We start from the raw sequence: 13844 nt of genomic DNA on the forward strand, positions 1-13844 counted from the left end.
CCAACTCAAAAAAAAAAAAAAAAAAAAAAAAGAGATAGAGAAGTAAAGCAAGAATAGCAAGGCCAAATGGAATACTTTGACTTCTTAGAACAAGATTATGAACAGATTTTAATGAAAAACATTTCATTTGCATTCTGATACAACAGACTTTACACGTTTATTTCTTTTTGAGTCAGGATCTCACTCTTTTGCCCAGGCTGGAGTGTAGTGGCACAATAATGGCTCACTGTAGCCTTGACTTCCGCAGCTCATGCGATCCTTCTGCCTTAGCCTCCCAAGTAGTTGGGGCTATAGGCACATGACACCACGCCGGGATATTTTATTTTTAATTTTTTGTAGAGATGAAGTCTCACTATGTAGCTGAGGCTGATCTTACACTCTTGGGCTTAAGCAATCCTCCTACCTCATCCTCCCAAAATGCTCACATTATAGGTGTCAGCCACCGTGCCCAACCAGATTTTTTACTTTTTAAATTATGGGCAGGAAATCTCCCACAGTCTTAAGCAGGATGTTGAACACAGAGTAGGGGGCTAATAAATATTAGCTAGAAGACCAATTCAAGGTCAGGCTCAGCACGTAAGTGGTTTTGCTTTTGTCAGCGACTTTTTTCTTCTCAAACAATGCCAATTTCTTTTTTTTTTTTTTTTTTTTTGAGTTGGAGTCTCACTCTGTTGCCCAGACTGGAGTGCAGTGGCCGCTCCCGGCCACCGCAGCCTCGACCTGCTGGGCTCCGGTGATCCGTCCGCCTCAGCCTTCTAAGCAGCCGGAATTACAGGCATGCACTACCATGCCCGGCTGATTTTTTGATTTATCGTAGAGATGAGGTCTCATTGCCCAGGAGGGTCTCGAACCCGCGGGCTCAGGCGATCCACTCATCTCCACCTCCCAAAGGTGTGGGATTACAGGCTGAGCCACCGAGCCCGGCGCAATGCCAATTTCAATTGCTAGTTGTGATTTTAAAACAGAGTGTTTGGGAATCCATTACTACAGTCCTGAAGATGGTTATCACAAGAAATAAAATCTCCAACTGCAGAAAGCAGTTTCTTTCTTCATTTTTTCCCTAAATGAATGGGGGAAGAAAATCATCTAGCCAGATGGTCTGTGTAATTATTTACAGTATTTTGCAGAAAGACTTCCAACCACCTGGAATTCAACTACCAAAAGGATTTTACAAGCAGTTACAATTCTAGAGCTTAATTTAAAAACAAAAAAATGTCAGAACTGCTTGCAGTGCGTCTTCCTTCTCCATATGGTGGCATGTGACACCTTCAATTGCCCTCCAAACTCTTCAAATCACTGGCAAATTGCTTGTAATCATACAGGCATTAATAAGCAAAAATTTTTAAAAAGACATTGGACCTTTCAAAGGAGATGAGATTTCTGCTATGAAAAGCAATCATAGACTATTCTGTTTCTGGAGAAGGCCTCCCAAACATACAGAGCCCATTAAAATAGAAGTGGCAAGACAGTAGTCAGCAACTGCTCTATCTAATCAGCAATCACTTACTGAGCAACCCCTCCAAAGTTTTACTGAGGGTAACACAAGGAGGGTTAAGAGTCATGCTGTCTTCCAGGGACCCTGGAGGAAGTGAAGGCACACGCTCACGAAGTGCTTACTTACATTAGGAGGATACAAAAACTACCAAAAGTTTTGCCTCAAATCTGTTTCTCGTAATAAGGTCTGGTATGTATTAATAACAAATAAAAGGCAAGACCCTAAGAGCAGGTAGTATACTGAGTGCTTCCTGACTTCAGATGAGGGAGTACTCACTTAGATTAGAAATGATGAAGAAAGGCACAGACAGAAGACTGTATGTTTTCTCTTTTGGTTTCTTACAGCATGTAGCCAGATACCTCCCAAAAATGTATCATACTACTAAGATTTAAGTTTTTTAGAAGGTAGGCAAAAAGACATCTGTTTTCTCCTGATGAGAATGTTATTTTTGGACCAATGTGGCAGTGGTCTGAAGCCATTCACAGTAGCTGGAATTGCTCTCTTCAGCTCATCAATGACTGCCCACAGGGCCAAAGGCTGACAAGAGGTCAGCAAATGCTACAACAGTCCTGAGCTGTTCCTAACAAATACCTCCTGTGAAAAGGCTATTTGAGCCTTTATGAGAAAATGAGTACAGTCCCATAAGCAAGAGGGCAGGTAAGCAGGGACATTCTCAGGAAATTGTGGGATCATCAGTGCATCTCTTGGCAATTTCAAGTACTGCTGAACAAGTTTCTAAACAATAATGTCTTAGGTAGAGAAAATCATTATAATGGAATTTCCATTCTAGTCTATTTATTGACACATTAGTCTCTTTAAGAAAAAAATCAGATTGGTTCCTCCATCATTCACCTATATATAGGTAAAATTCAATAATAAAATGCCCGCTTGTGTTCCACAGATAGCAGCTTCTTGTGTAGCCCAGAACACTCTTACTTCCTAAAGGCAGTTTAAAGCAAACAGTCAAGGGAACAAAGCACTGGAATCTCTATTTTACAGGGGAAGAAATTGAGCCTCAGAATTAGGAACTTGGCCAAGGTCACACAGCCAATAAAGGATGGAGCCGCTCAAGGCCCCTAAGTCTACACCACACTGACAGGAGACATCAAGGTCAGAGCATAAGGTGAACCATGGTGACTACGCCAGCTTCTTTTTGCTGGAAAAAGAGATCTTCCCAAACGATGACTTTCCATGATGTCGAAACAAGGATGTGGGTAAGGCAGCAGCTCAAGTAACAAAGGAAGACACTCTGCCCAAACGACTATTTCATGCTCGTGAGCCTCCCTGGGTCTGGCACAGTGCAGGGCACACAGCAGGAGTCCGATCATTATTTGTAATTATTTCTTCATTGGAGCTACTGTTAATATCTGTAATATCTTGATCCAATCTAACTTAAAGAAAGAAAACCCAGGAAGAACAAAGAGAAATGGTTTGAAAACTATCAAACAAAATCCCTCTCAGAAATTCTACGCAAGCCTGAGGATGTTATGCTGATCAACCAATAATATTACCAACCATTCCTCACTGGGATCTTGGGGAGGAGGGATGTCTTTTTCAGGAAGATTTTCTTCATCGTCGTCCCTTTCTCCTGCCTTTCGAGAATCTCTGTTGGCACCAAACGCCTCCATTTCTTTGCGCTTGTCTATGATCTTCTGTGTGAAATCCACGAGGTACATATCCTCAACCTCTTCATCTATGAACAAAAATCAATTTTCGTACAGCAAAGAAGAAAACCATGCATGGAATTGACAAGAAAGAGTCACACTCATTGCGTGGAGGCTCTAACCACTCCAGACAGTTCACCAGTCAGTGCCTCTACCCCCTGAAAGCTCACAAAGACACAGAGCTACCCCAGGAACTGACATATGCCACCCACAAAAATCCTGAAAAAACTCAGTTTTCTGCTGCCTCATCAATACACCATGTGAGCAAGCAACACTATCTCAGAATGTCATTTCAAGATAACACAATATTTGATTTCAAGTGACTCGTCCAGCCAATCATATCATACAGAAACACAGCTGCATTTCTCATGTCACAGATCAGGACAGCAAGTTTTTTGCTATAGGTGTAACATCTCTCTCTAATCACACCGGCTAGATCACTGTGCCCTGCTTACACTGTTGTGATATGGTAAGTATCTTAAAGGTCATAACACAGATAAATGAAGTTATCCAAGTTCTTTTCAAGGCAATGAACATCAATTCCAGGCAAGGCACTGTCCAGGCTCTGCAAGGCGTGAGGAGATGTCTAAGATACCTGCCCTCAGGGCTTATAACCTACTCAGGAGCTACAACACACTGAGGTTCAACAGCCATCTCTGGTTTTAAGTTGATTTAACTGAGGAGAGCTCATGCAGTTACAAGGTTTATATCGAGCGTCACTACTCTGGATTTAAGATCTAGCCACTGTAGTCTTTCTCTGAGGAAAGAGATTAAGTTACATTGAGAAGACATTAGGTACGCCATTACTGGGTGGTGGTGTTATCTCCACTTAATAGTAGAGAAAAATGGAGGCTCCAAAACTTAACTTGCCCAAACAGGTCCAATATGCCTATCGGGAGGTGGGCCTGTGACTTCGACAAAACCAGATCTCCACATCCACACTCCTTTGGAGTTGATTTCTTTTCCTGAAATGGGGGAAGAGGTGAACTCCCTAGAATTGAATTACAAGGTCACAACAGGCCAGCGAGGCCTTCTGGTAGACGGGCACCCTGCTGCTTCTCTCCCACAGCTCTGAGCTCTGTCGAGCCTCTGACCTTCCTATGCTGGGCTCCTGAACAGGCAGGGAAAGTGCCCCTGCCGTCTGGGAAAAGGAAGTCAATGACCTAGGACCAGCTCTGCCCCTTTCCTTCTGCCTCAGGCCCCAGCCACACCAGGCTAAGCAGCCCTACTGAGCTCTGGTCTGTCTTCTCTCAGCTAGTCTGCACTCACCACTAGCCCCCTGTGGGATCCCTCTCTCCAGCTCTCCAAAGCTAAGCCTGCCTTCTCCAAGACTTCCCTGACCACATATGAACTTTTCCTGCTTTTTGGCAGTGAAGTGTACAGTCTTATAAGATCCCCTCTAATGTTGTCTAATTGTGGACTGGGTCTTTTCTGGGGGAAAAGAGAGATTTATCAATTTTTTAAAACAATTATAAACACATCACAGAAAAAAATAGAAAATAGAGGAAAAAGAAAGAGAAAGGAAACATAAGTCTAGCACCCTGGTGTAACCATAATTCCACCTAGCCTTTTTTTTTTAAATCACAGCTGTAACCGTATGTAAGTGCAGCCTACTTAGACCTTGCTTCATGACTTTGCCTTGTTCCATGCCACTTTCCTCCATCTGCTGACACCCACCTTGAGGGAAGAGGCAGAGAATTCAGCTTCCACTACTTGTGTGTCCTCTCCCAATACCTAACACACTCCCTGGCACCCACCAGACAATTGGTAAATTATTGCTGATCTTCTTGTCTCTGTGCATCCACAGAAAGTAAAATTTTGATTCTCAAAATATTTATCTCTACTCTTATTTTAACAAGTAACATAAATACCAAAGAGCTGTACGATTCATAGAAAACGAAGTATAAAGAAATCATTGTACTTACCTATGAAGTCTCCTTTAGTCATTTTTTCATATAATTTGGCTTTTTCTTCCAATTTTTCCCTAGAAGAAAAAAATATAAATATTAGAAACAGTCCTACAATTGTCCTTCCTGGTGAGGGTGCCCACGTGCCAGGTCTGGCAAGTGCCATCTGGCCACAGGTCCAGCTTGACAAGGTAGCCCCAAATAGTGCTAGTGAGGAGACTCAGGCCCACCACATCTGCTCTTGAGAGCATGGCTTATGTTCTCTTATTCATCACCGGGCTTCAGTGCCTAAAACAATACCTGGCACATAGTAAGTTCTCCAATAATATTTGATAAATGAATACATGAATAAACTGAGTTAAGATTCCAACAACTTAATTTAACTGCCAGATGCAACCAAGTTTACATGCCAAAAAAGAAAGATGCTTTATTTTGAATCTAAACAAAACCATTTCCTTGTAAAACTCTTTGCATTACTGTTTTTAGACAAGGGTCTCTGGTCATCCATGACTTATGAGGCTTCCCTAGGGGAACCAGAGACCAACTTCTTATAGGTCTGTTAAAACTGTGATACTGTCTGTTTTATAGAGCATGAAAAATGTATTCACGACTCATAGCTAATTAATAAAAAACAAACACCAACCCCAGTATTCCAACAAAAAAGCCTCTCTGTTCACAGTAAAGCTGGTAGTATTTATTTTGTAGTTGGCACAGACCAGGTAAGAAGGCTAGCAATTCTTTATTCTAGAAATACTTAACAAACGGAAGCCCTAACAAGGTCATCTCATCTTTCTCTTGTTAATGAGCACACTTAACCATAATGGACAATTTCATTTCTAATGGCCTACAAAGGCCATGATGTACCTGGGTCACATGGCCGTGGGCTCTGGAATAAGTTAGCCAATGCTTCTGTGCCTCAATTCCCACAAAGATAGATTAATAAAAAGGAAAAAAAGAAGCCAAGCCAGTATTCCCTCTTAGGGTTGCCATGAAGATTAATTCAATTAATAAAGTACATCATTAGTCATCCTCACTGTCATAATTATCAATATTAGGAAGATTTCACTTTCATTTTGCACATCCATTCAGAAAGTCCTTATTGCACGCCTCCTACATGCTAAGCACTGTTTTAGGTGGTGAAGACTCACGGGAACAGGACAAAGTCCCAGCTATCATGGGGTTTCCATTCTAGAGAGGGAGAAAGACAACAAATAAATCAGTGAGAAATATTTCAGACAGTGAGAGGAGCTGTCAAAGAAATAAAGGAGGTGCCACCAATGGAAGCAACTTAAAGTGCTCTGCGTTAATGGAGTGCTCAGGGGACCGGCTTGGGCCATATCGGGCTTCTAATAGGTTAAGTTGCTCTATTTTAAAGGGGTCTTCGTGTAGCTAGTTGAGTCATGATAGAATCTTATGTCTTTATGCAAATAAAACTTTTTAAAAAATTAAAAAGCAAAAAAAAAAAAAACCATGCACACATTAAACAACAAGTGCCAACAAGTTAGGGTGAGGGGAAGGGATGCTAATTTAGACAGGGTAGTCAGGGGAACCTCTCTGAAGGCAACAATTGAGCTAAGGCTTGCATAACGAGAAGTCAAGCATTGGAGGATTTGGAGCAAGTCAGGTAGAGGAAAGAGTAAGCGGGGATAAGCTTGACATTTCAAGGAGAGACCAGTGAGGCAGAGGCTACTGACTAAAGCAGAGTGAGATACAAGGACAAGAGCATACAAGGAAGGACAAGAAGTTGAATACAGTATAACATTTTTCAGGTGGCAGGAATAGTCTACAAATGAATAATCAAGATCAAGTAAGCTGTCAGAGAAATGGCCACTGAACGTAGCAGATGAAGATGTCACCAGTGACTTTAAAAACAATTTCATCAGTCAAGGAAGACAGTATTCAGAGTTCAAGAGGCGAGAACACTTACCTGCAACCTGCTTCGTGCCAGACACTCTAACTCCTTGAATCCCCTGAAAGACTTCATGAGCCAAGTATTACCCACTTCACTTCACAGATAAGAGTCTTAATGGAGGTCAGGCTTGATAGCTCAGCCTGCAATCCCAGCGCTTTGGAAGGCCGAGGCAAGTGGATTGCCTGAGACTGTGGGTTCAAGACCAGCCCAGGCAACTGGGTGAGACCGCGTCTCCACAATACATCAAAAATTAGCCAGGCGCGGTAGCGCGCACCTGTAGTTCCAGCTACTTGGAAGGCTGAGGCGGAAAGATTGCTGGAGCCCAGCAGGTCAATGCTGGGGTGACCGGTGAGCATGCCACTACACTCCAGCCTGGGTGAGGGAGTGAGACTCCAACTCAAAAAAAAAAAATCTTAATGGATATATAACGTGTCCATGGCCTTCCACCTCAAGGGAGAAGGCTGAGACTGTGCCTGCTTGCTCGGACCTCTGGAGAGAAGCAGACATCCTACAGACTGGAGGCAGACTTGGCTCCTCCCAAGCACAGTGAAACCAAAGTGCTACATAAACTTACTGCATAGAAAAAGCACAGCAGAGTGCCAAGAAAACTCTGATATACAGAGCAAAGTAATAAAAGATCTTGGTGCTTTTTGACAAAATTAACCCTTTGCACGCAGATGTCCCCTCTGAGGGACACTGTAAATCTAGCAAACCACTGGGATGTCTTCTCTTGGGAGACATAAAGAGGTTACTAGTGATTATACAGGACAAACTTATTCCTGTGTATATTTTTCAAAAATGCATGCTTCCATGAAGTTTTCCAATTCAAAAACAATGAAAAACCTAAGTCCCATTTGAAATTTGTCAAGTTTCTAATCCATCAGTTGAGAAGTGCTTTTCAGGAATCACAAATGCATCCTTCCACATTCGAACAACAGACTGCACAATACATTACATATCACTAATGTGGGAAGAAGAAAACAAGACTGCATTGTCTGATTAAATAGAAAAACACCAGGAGGAAGATGTCAAACAAATTACTACTACATAACAGGTATCATGAATCTGCAATGCATGTCGGTAACTGTTAGACACATTACAACACATTAGAAAAATATAAGATGTAAAATTTTGATTTTCTTGTCATAAATAAGTTCCTCAAAGCCCAAAATCCCATTATAAGCCAATATCATTACAATAAAATCATCGGTTCAAACATACTATTTAATATGAAGTGGTTCGTTTTTCACTATTTCATTAAAAAGTGCAGTCAAGTTGCTGGTAAGTGGTCTGTGAGATGTCTCCAAGTGCGAAGCGTTAAAATTCTGAGAATATGTCCAGTAGTGGGGAAGATGTCTCAAAAGCTATCATCTCTTAAAAAGTCTAAGGTCTGTCGGAGACAGGTCAAACATTAAGATAAACAAGCCCCCCAAATGAACTACTATTCTGTCTTTTATTTTCAGACCCACAAGAGCTGAGCAACTTCAGCAATGACTGTTTGCAACAGCAGAGTTTTTATTATGCAATGTATTCAAAAGCACATGCAGCAGTCATGACAGACATTAAAACTTGGGATTCTCTGAGTTGAGGCTGATACTGCCACTTCTTTGCACAAGAATGCCAACTAATAAACAGAATGAAAAAATTATAAAATAATAATAAAAGTAATAAAGACAGAATAACAGAATTAGAAAAATCATCATTCTGAAACCATCAAGATAATAATTGATAACTGGCAAGGCTCATCAACAATGACACACCATTTCATGGGAACACGTTGGTAAACAGGATAGATATTCAGATTACTATTAACTACCAATGGGGAAGACACCTGTAAGTGGAGAAATCTAACAGACCTACCTAAACCAAGTAATCAAACTTATCACCACCAATAATGACTCAAATGGACATTACAAGCCTCTGGAGGCAATTCAGTGGGAAGGATACACCACTACTGACACAGTCTTATGCCAATCACTTGTGGGACACTGCAGAAACTGGCCAGACTCTTCAAAAATGTTAGTGGGATAACAGACAACAAAAAAGCAAGGGAATTGTTCCAGATTAAAGGAGACTAAAGAGACCTGACAACTATTTACAATGTGTAATTCTTGAATACTGGATTTTTTAGAAAAAACTATTAATTGTACTAGGACAATTGGTGAAATCTGAATTTGGACCACATTTTATCAGTGATAAATTAATTGAGTAGGACAGCAGTACTGTGGCTGTGTAGGAAAATGTTCTTGTTCTTAGAAGATATATGCTGAAACACTTCAAGGTCATGTCACAACACTCTCTCTACACACGTGTTGTGAGAGAGGGAGGGAGGGAAAGCACACAGGCAATATGTTAACTGGCACATTCAGGTGGAGGGTATTAGAATGCTCACTGTGCGCTTGAAGTGCTTCAAAATAAAAAAGCTAGGGACAACATTTAGAGTCTGTAAGTGCTAAAGTCACACCACCTTGCTCAGAAAAACACCATGGAACACTTCTTAAAAATGTTGACTGGCCGGGCTCGGTGGCTCAGCCTGTAATCCCAGCACTTTGGGAGGCCGAGGCGAGTGGATTGCCTGAGCCCACGGGTTTGAGACTAGTCTGGGCAACTGGGCGAGACCTCGTCTCTACAATAAATCAAAAATTATCCTGGTGCGGCAGCACATGCCTGCAGTTCTGGTTACTTGAAAGGCTGAGGTGGAAGGATCACTGGAGCCCAGTAGGTCGACACTGGGGTGGCCGTGAGCATGCCACTGCACTCCGGCCTGGGCAATGGAGTGAGACTCCAACTCAAAAAAAAAAAAAAGAAGAAACAGAGTCTCACTTTATTAGACACCAAGATGATCAACATATTTTTTTTGAGTTGGAGTTTCACTCTGATGCCCAGGCTGAAGTACAATGGCATGCTCACGGCCATCCAGCATTGACTTGCTGGGCCTGGCTAATTTTTATTTATTGTAGAGATGAGGTCTCGCCCAGTTGCCCAGGCTGGTCTCGAACCCGCAGGCTCAGACAATCCATTTGCCTCAGCCTCCCAAAGTGCAGGGATTATAGACTGAGCCACCAAGACCAGCCCCTGTTTCTTCTTTTAAACTGAGACTATGTCTTATCTTTCTATAAGACTACATATACATCTGTAAACTATATATTACTTTTAGATTATTTATAGAGTATTTGGTCAGAAGGATGTTAAAAATCAAATTTGTAATCAAAAAGAACAAAATTTGAACTTTTTGAAAATTTTCTTTGCTTGAGTACCCTCAAAGGAACAACTTTTTTTTTTTGAGTTGGAGTCTCACTCTATCGCCGAGACTGCAGTGCAGTGGCCACTCCTGGCCACTGCAGCCTTGACCTGCTGGGCTCCGGCAATCCTTCCACCTCAGCCTTCCGAGTAGCCAGAATTACAGGCACGTGCTACCATGCCCGGTTGATTTTTTGATTTATTGTAAAGATGAGGTCTCGCCAAGTTGCCCAGGCGGGTCTTGAACCCGCGAGCTCAGGCAATCCACTCACCTCAGCCTCCCAAAGCGCAGGATTACAGGCTGAGTCACCGAGCCCAGCTAGGAACAACTTCTATCAATGCTTAACTTTACCTTGCTTTGTCTAAAGTCTTCTGTTCTTCAATCTTCTGTTCAGCATCTTTCTCAGCTCGATTTGAAACTCCTGCATTCTGTTTGCTCCATATACTTGGCTTCTGGAGAATAATTTAAAAAGACAAAACAGAACCATCACATGACTGCAAAAAAAAAAAAAAACCAACCAAACTCTACTTATGTATCAGGAAAAAAAAAAGGAGAGCATGAGATCTTGAGAATCAATGGAGATAACAGGCTGACTGTACATGGCAAAGCTGGAGCTGGAAAAAAGCTCTAAATTGTACCAAGAATTTCTTTATACGGCTGCTTAGAGTTACTTCTCCACTACCTTTGCCTCCTGAATTATTACAAGCTAAGTCAAGACGTTACAGAGAATTATTAATACAGACAGTAGATATCATTACCTATAAAACTGGAAAACCATTTTTAACTCTTGAGACCCCAATATTTCCTGCTATATCTCCATATTATCTAATTGTTTATCTCTGTTTGGATACATAACACTTATATAACCAGATAAACTTCCACAAGAATGTAAAAATGCATTTACTAATAGCATATACTTTTTCCAAAAGAAGTGCTAAAGAATTAGAGCATTATAATGTCCTTTTAAATAATCTTAATATTTAAAACATATAGGCCAGGTGCAGTGGCTCACGCCTGTGATCCTAGCACTCTGGGAGACCGAGATGAGAGAACTGTTTGAGCCCAAGAGTTAAAGACCAGCCTAGGCAACATAGCAGAGAACTTGTCTCTACAAAAAAAAAAAAAAAAAAAATAGTAAGGCATGGTGGCACATACCTGTTGTCCAGCTTCTTGGGAAGCTGAAGCAGGAGGATCACCTGAGCCTAGGTGGCCAAGGCTGCAGTGAGCCATGATTGTACCATGGTACTCCAGTCTGGGCAACAGAATGAACCCGACTCAAAAATTTAAACATGTCCAAATACAAGGCAGGGATTTTTTCTTAACATTTATATGTACAGACACACTGACAACATCAAAACACTCAAGTAGGGTGTAACTCTCCCATACTTGGAACCAATGGAGATAATTAGATCTTATTTTTACCTTATTAGTTGTTTTTGGTTTTCCAAAAACTCCAGAATCTTTTAGAAGTTTTTCTTGTTTGAATTCTTCTTGTTTCCGGAAGAGTTCAGCCTTAAGATCTACCAACTAGAATAAAAGCAGTAAGTAAACAAAAATATTTTAATCAATTCTCGCAGGTGATTAGATTGCTAAATTATTGCAATTCTCAGACAAAATTTCAAGTTCCTCTAAATGAACAAAAATGGGTACAAAATTAAATGTATAAATGTAGAATTCGGTACCAAAGTTGAGAATTTTAATAATGCAAAAGGCAGTTTAATTCCAGAACCTATTTTAAATTCTGAAAAACTTTCAACTTTTCTTCTAAGCCTTCTTAACTACACCCATTTCCCAGTCACACGTGTTCCTATTCCACAACTATTTTTGAATTTTATTTTATTTTATTTTATTTTTTGAGTTGGAGTCTCACTCCGTCACCCAGACTGGAGTGCAGTGGCCACTTCCGGCCACGCAGCCTCGACCTGCTGGGCTCCGGTGATCCTTCCACCTCAGCCTTCCAAGTAGCTGGAATTCCAGGCATGTGCTACCACGCCTGGCTGATTTTTTAAAAAATTTATTGTAGAGATGAGGTCTTGCCAAGTTGGCCAGGCAGGTCTCGAACCTGCAGGCTCAGGCAATCCACTCACCTCAGCCTCCCAAAGCGCGGGATTACAGGCTGAGCCACCGAGCCCGGCTTACTTTTGAATTTTAAAAGATACTCAAATAAACGATCAAGTCTTAAATAGTATTCCCACTGCTAATTTTAACCTGTCAGGGTAGGTTGACTTTAATATTTATAATTTTTGGTTCCCAATCCTCAAACATAAGTAATCAACTTTCAGTAGGGAACGAGAAAAAGGAACTCAAATATTTGGACACATATGTTTTCCTATGTAATCCTTTTGTCCCCAAATACTCTGTTAGTCAATTCGAGATTAAATCAAAGGTTAGGCCATGTGACCTGACGCCATGGAAAAGACAACAGCTTTGGATTCAACCAGATCGAGAGCCAGGTTCTATCGCTAGGAATTCCGTAGGCAAGCTGGGGAAAGCTTCTTCACCTTTCATCATCCATAAAACGGGGATATTAGCACCTCCCCCCTGCTAAAGCAGCTGCGAGGATTCAACGAGACGGTGTGTTTCAAGTGTCCGAACAAGGTTTCCGCCTAGAGCAGCTAATCTAACACAACTGCTTCCGTCCCGTCGAACCTCCCGCTTCCATCCCCAGGCGGCACATGCTGTGCGTGCACTGACAACCGTTTCGTGCCTGATGGGGGTACTCCGGGCACCCTCGGATCCCGGGGAATAAATCCCCCTTCAAAGTCCACGGGGAACTCTGCTGATCCCCGGCTGGGTGAAAAAAGAAAGGGACGTGTCTGCACAGCAAGGACAGGCCGTGCCTCCTCCCGACGGCAAGGGCGACAGGCTGGCAGACTCCAAGTCCTTGCCGGCAAGGCCGGGTGGACAGGGAGACTCCCGACCGAGAGGACGCCAGGCTCGGGCTGCGCCGCAGGGGGGAAGCCTGGTCCGCGTGCTTGACGCCGGGGAGCGGCCCAGTTCGCAATCCCGCAGGTAAGAACGCTCCGGGTCCCCGGCCAGAGAAGAACACCCAGAACCGGGTTCCTGCTTGAGGGGAGAGGCCAGGTCTGGGTCCCGGAGAGAACAGGCCACATCGAGATTCTTGTCTGATGGAGGCGGGGAGGACCCGGAGCCCCTGCCATCATCGAACAACCCCACTCACCGAGGAGGCCGTGACATCCAAAGGCTTCTTCCTCCGGTCCATGGTCGCGCCCCAGGGCCCCGGCCCCAGAAGCCGCCTTCGCCCCTCGGCAGGCCTCACGAGCCTGCCCAGCTCCGGCGCAACCGGAAGTGACTTGGATAACGACAGTGAGTTTTGCGACGCGAGTTTGCGGCTCGGCGCCAGCTTGAGAAGGTCTAAGGGCTGCAGACCGTAGTTGCCGCCATTTTGAGAAGGTCGGAGGGGCCAAGGTCGACGCTAGTGGCTGCGGGGGTCTGGAAGAGGGTGGAAGGTAAAGAAGGCCTGGTGTCGACGCCATCTTGAGAAGGGCGGAATGCCGCTTTTAATGGTAATAAACGCCATTTGGAGTGGGGCGGATGGGGGAGTTGGGGCTAAGGATGGAGCCATCTTGAGGAGGGCTGAGTTTGCTCTATCGTATCCAAAAAG

At 43.0% G+C, this 13844-nt stretch overlaps 1 protein-coding gene across 1 annotated transcript in view; it reads right to left on the reverse strand.

Moving 5' to 3' along the window:
• Positions 1-13529, reverse strand: part of CCDC174 (coiled-coil domain containing 174) — a 23385-nt gene extending 9856 nt beyond the window's left edge. The window contains exons 1-5 of the mRNA XM_008062495.1: positions 13401-13529; positions 11642-11746; positions 10571-10671; positions 5085-5143; positions 3011-3188 (exon numbers count right to left, since the gene is read on the reverse strand). Of these exons, the coding sequence (XP_008060686.1) occupies positions 3011-3188; positions 5085-5143; positions 10571-10671; positions 11642-11746; positions 13401-13442 (485 nt within the window). The 5' untranslated portion in view covers positions 13443-13529. The remainder of the gene's footprint in view (positions 1-3010; positions 3189-5084; positions 5144-10570; positions 10672-11641; positions 11747-13400) is intronic.
• Between the last annotated feature and the right edge of the window lie 315 nt (positions 13530-13844).

The sequence above is a fragment of the Carlito syrichta genome, unplaced genomic scaffold, assembly GCF_000164805.1.
Source record: "Carlito syrichta isolate Samal-C Ts95f unplaced genomic scaffold, Tarsius_syrichta-2.0.1 Scaffold305726, whole genome shotgun sequence".
Taxonomy (NCBI): Eukaryota; Metazoa; Chordata; class Mammalia; order Primates; family Tarsiidae; genus Carlito; species Carlito syrichta.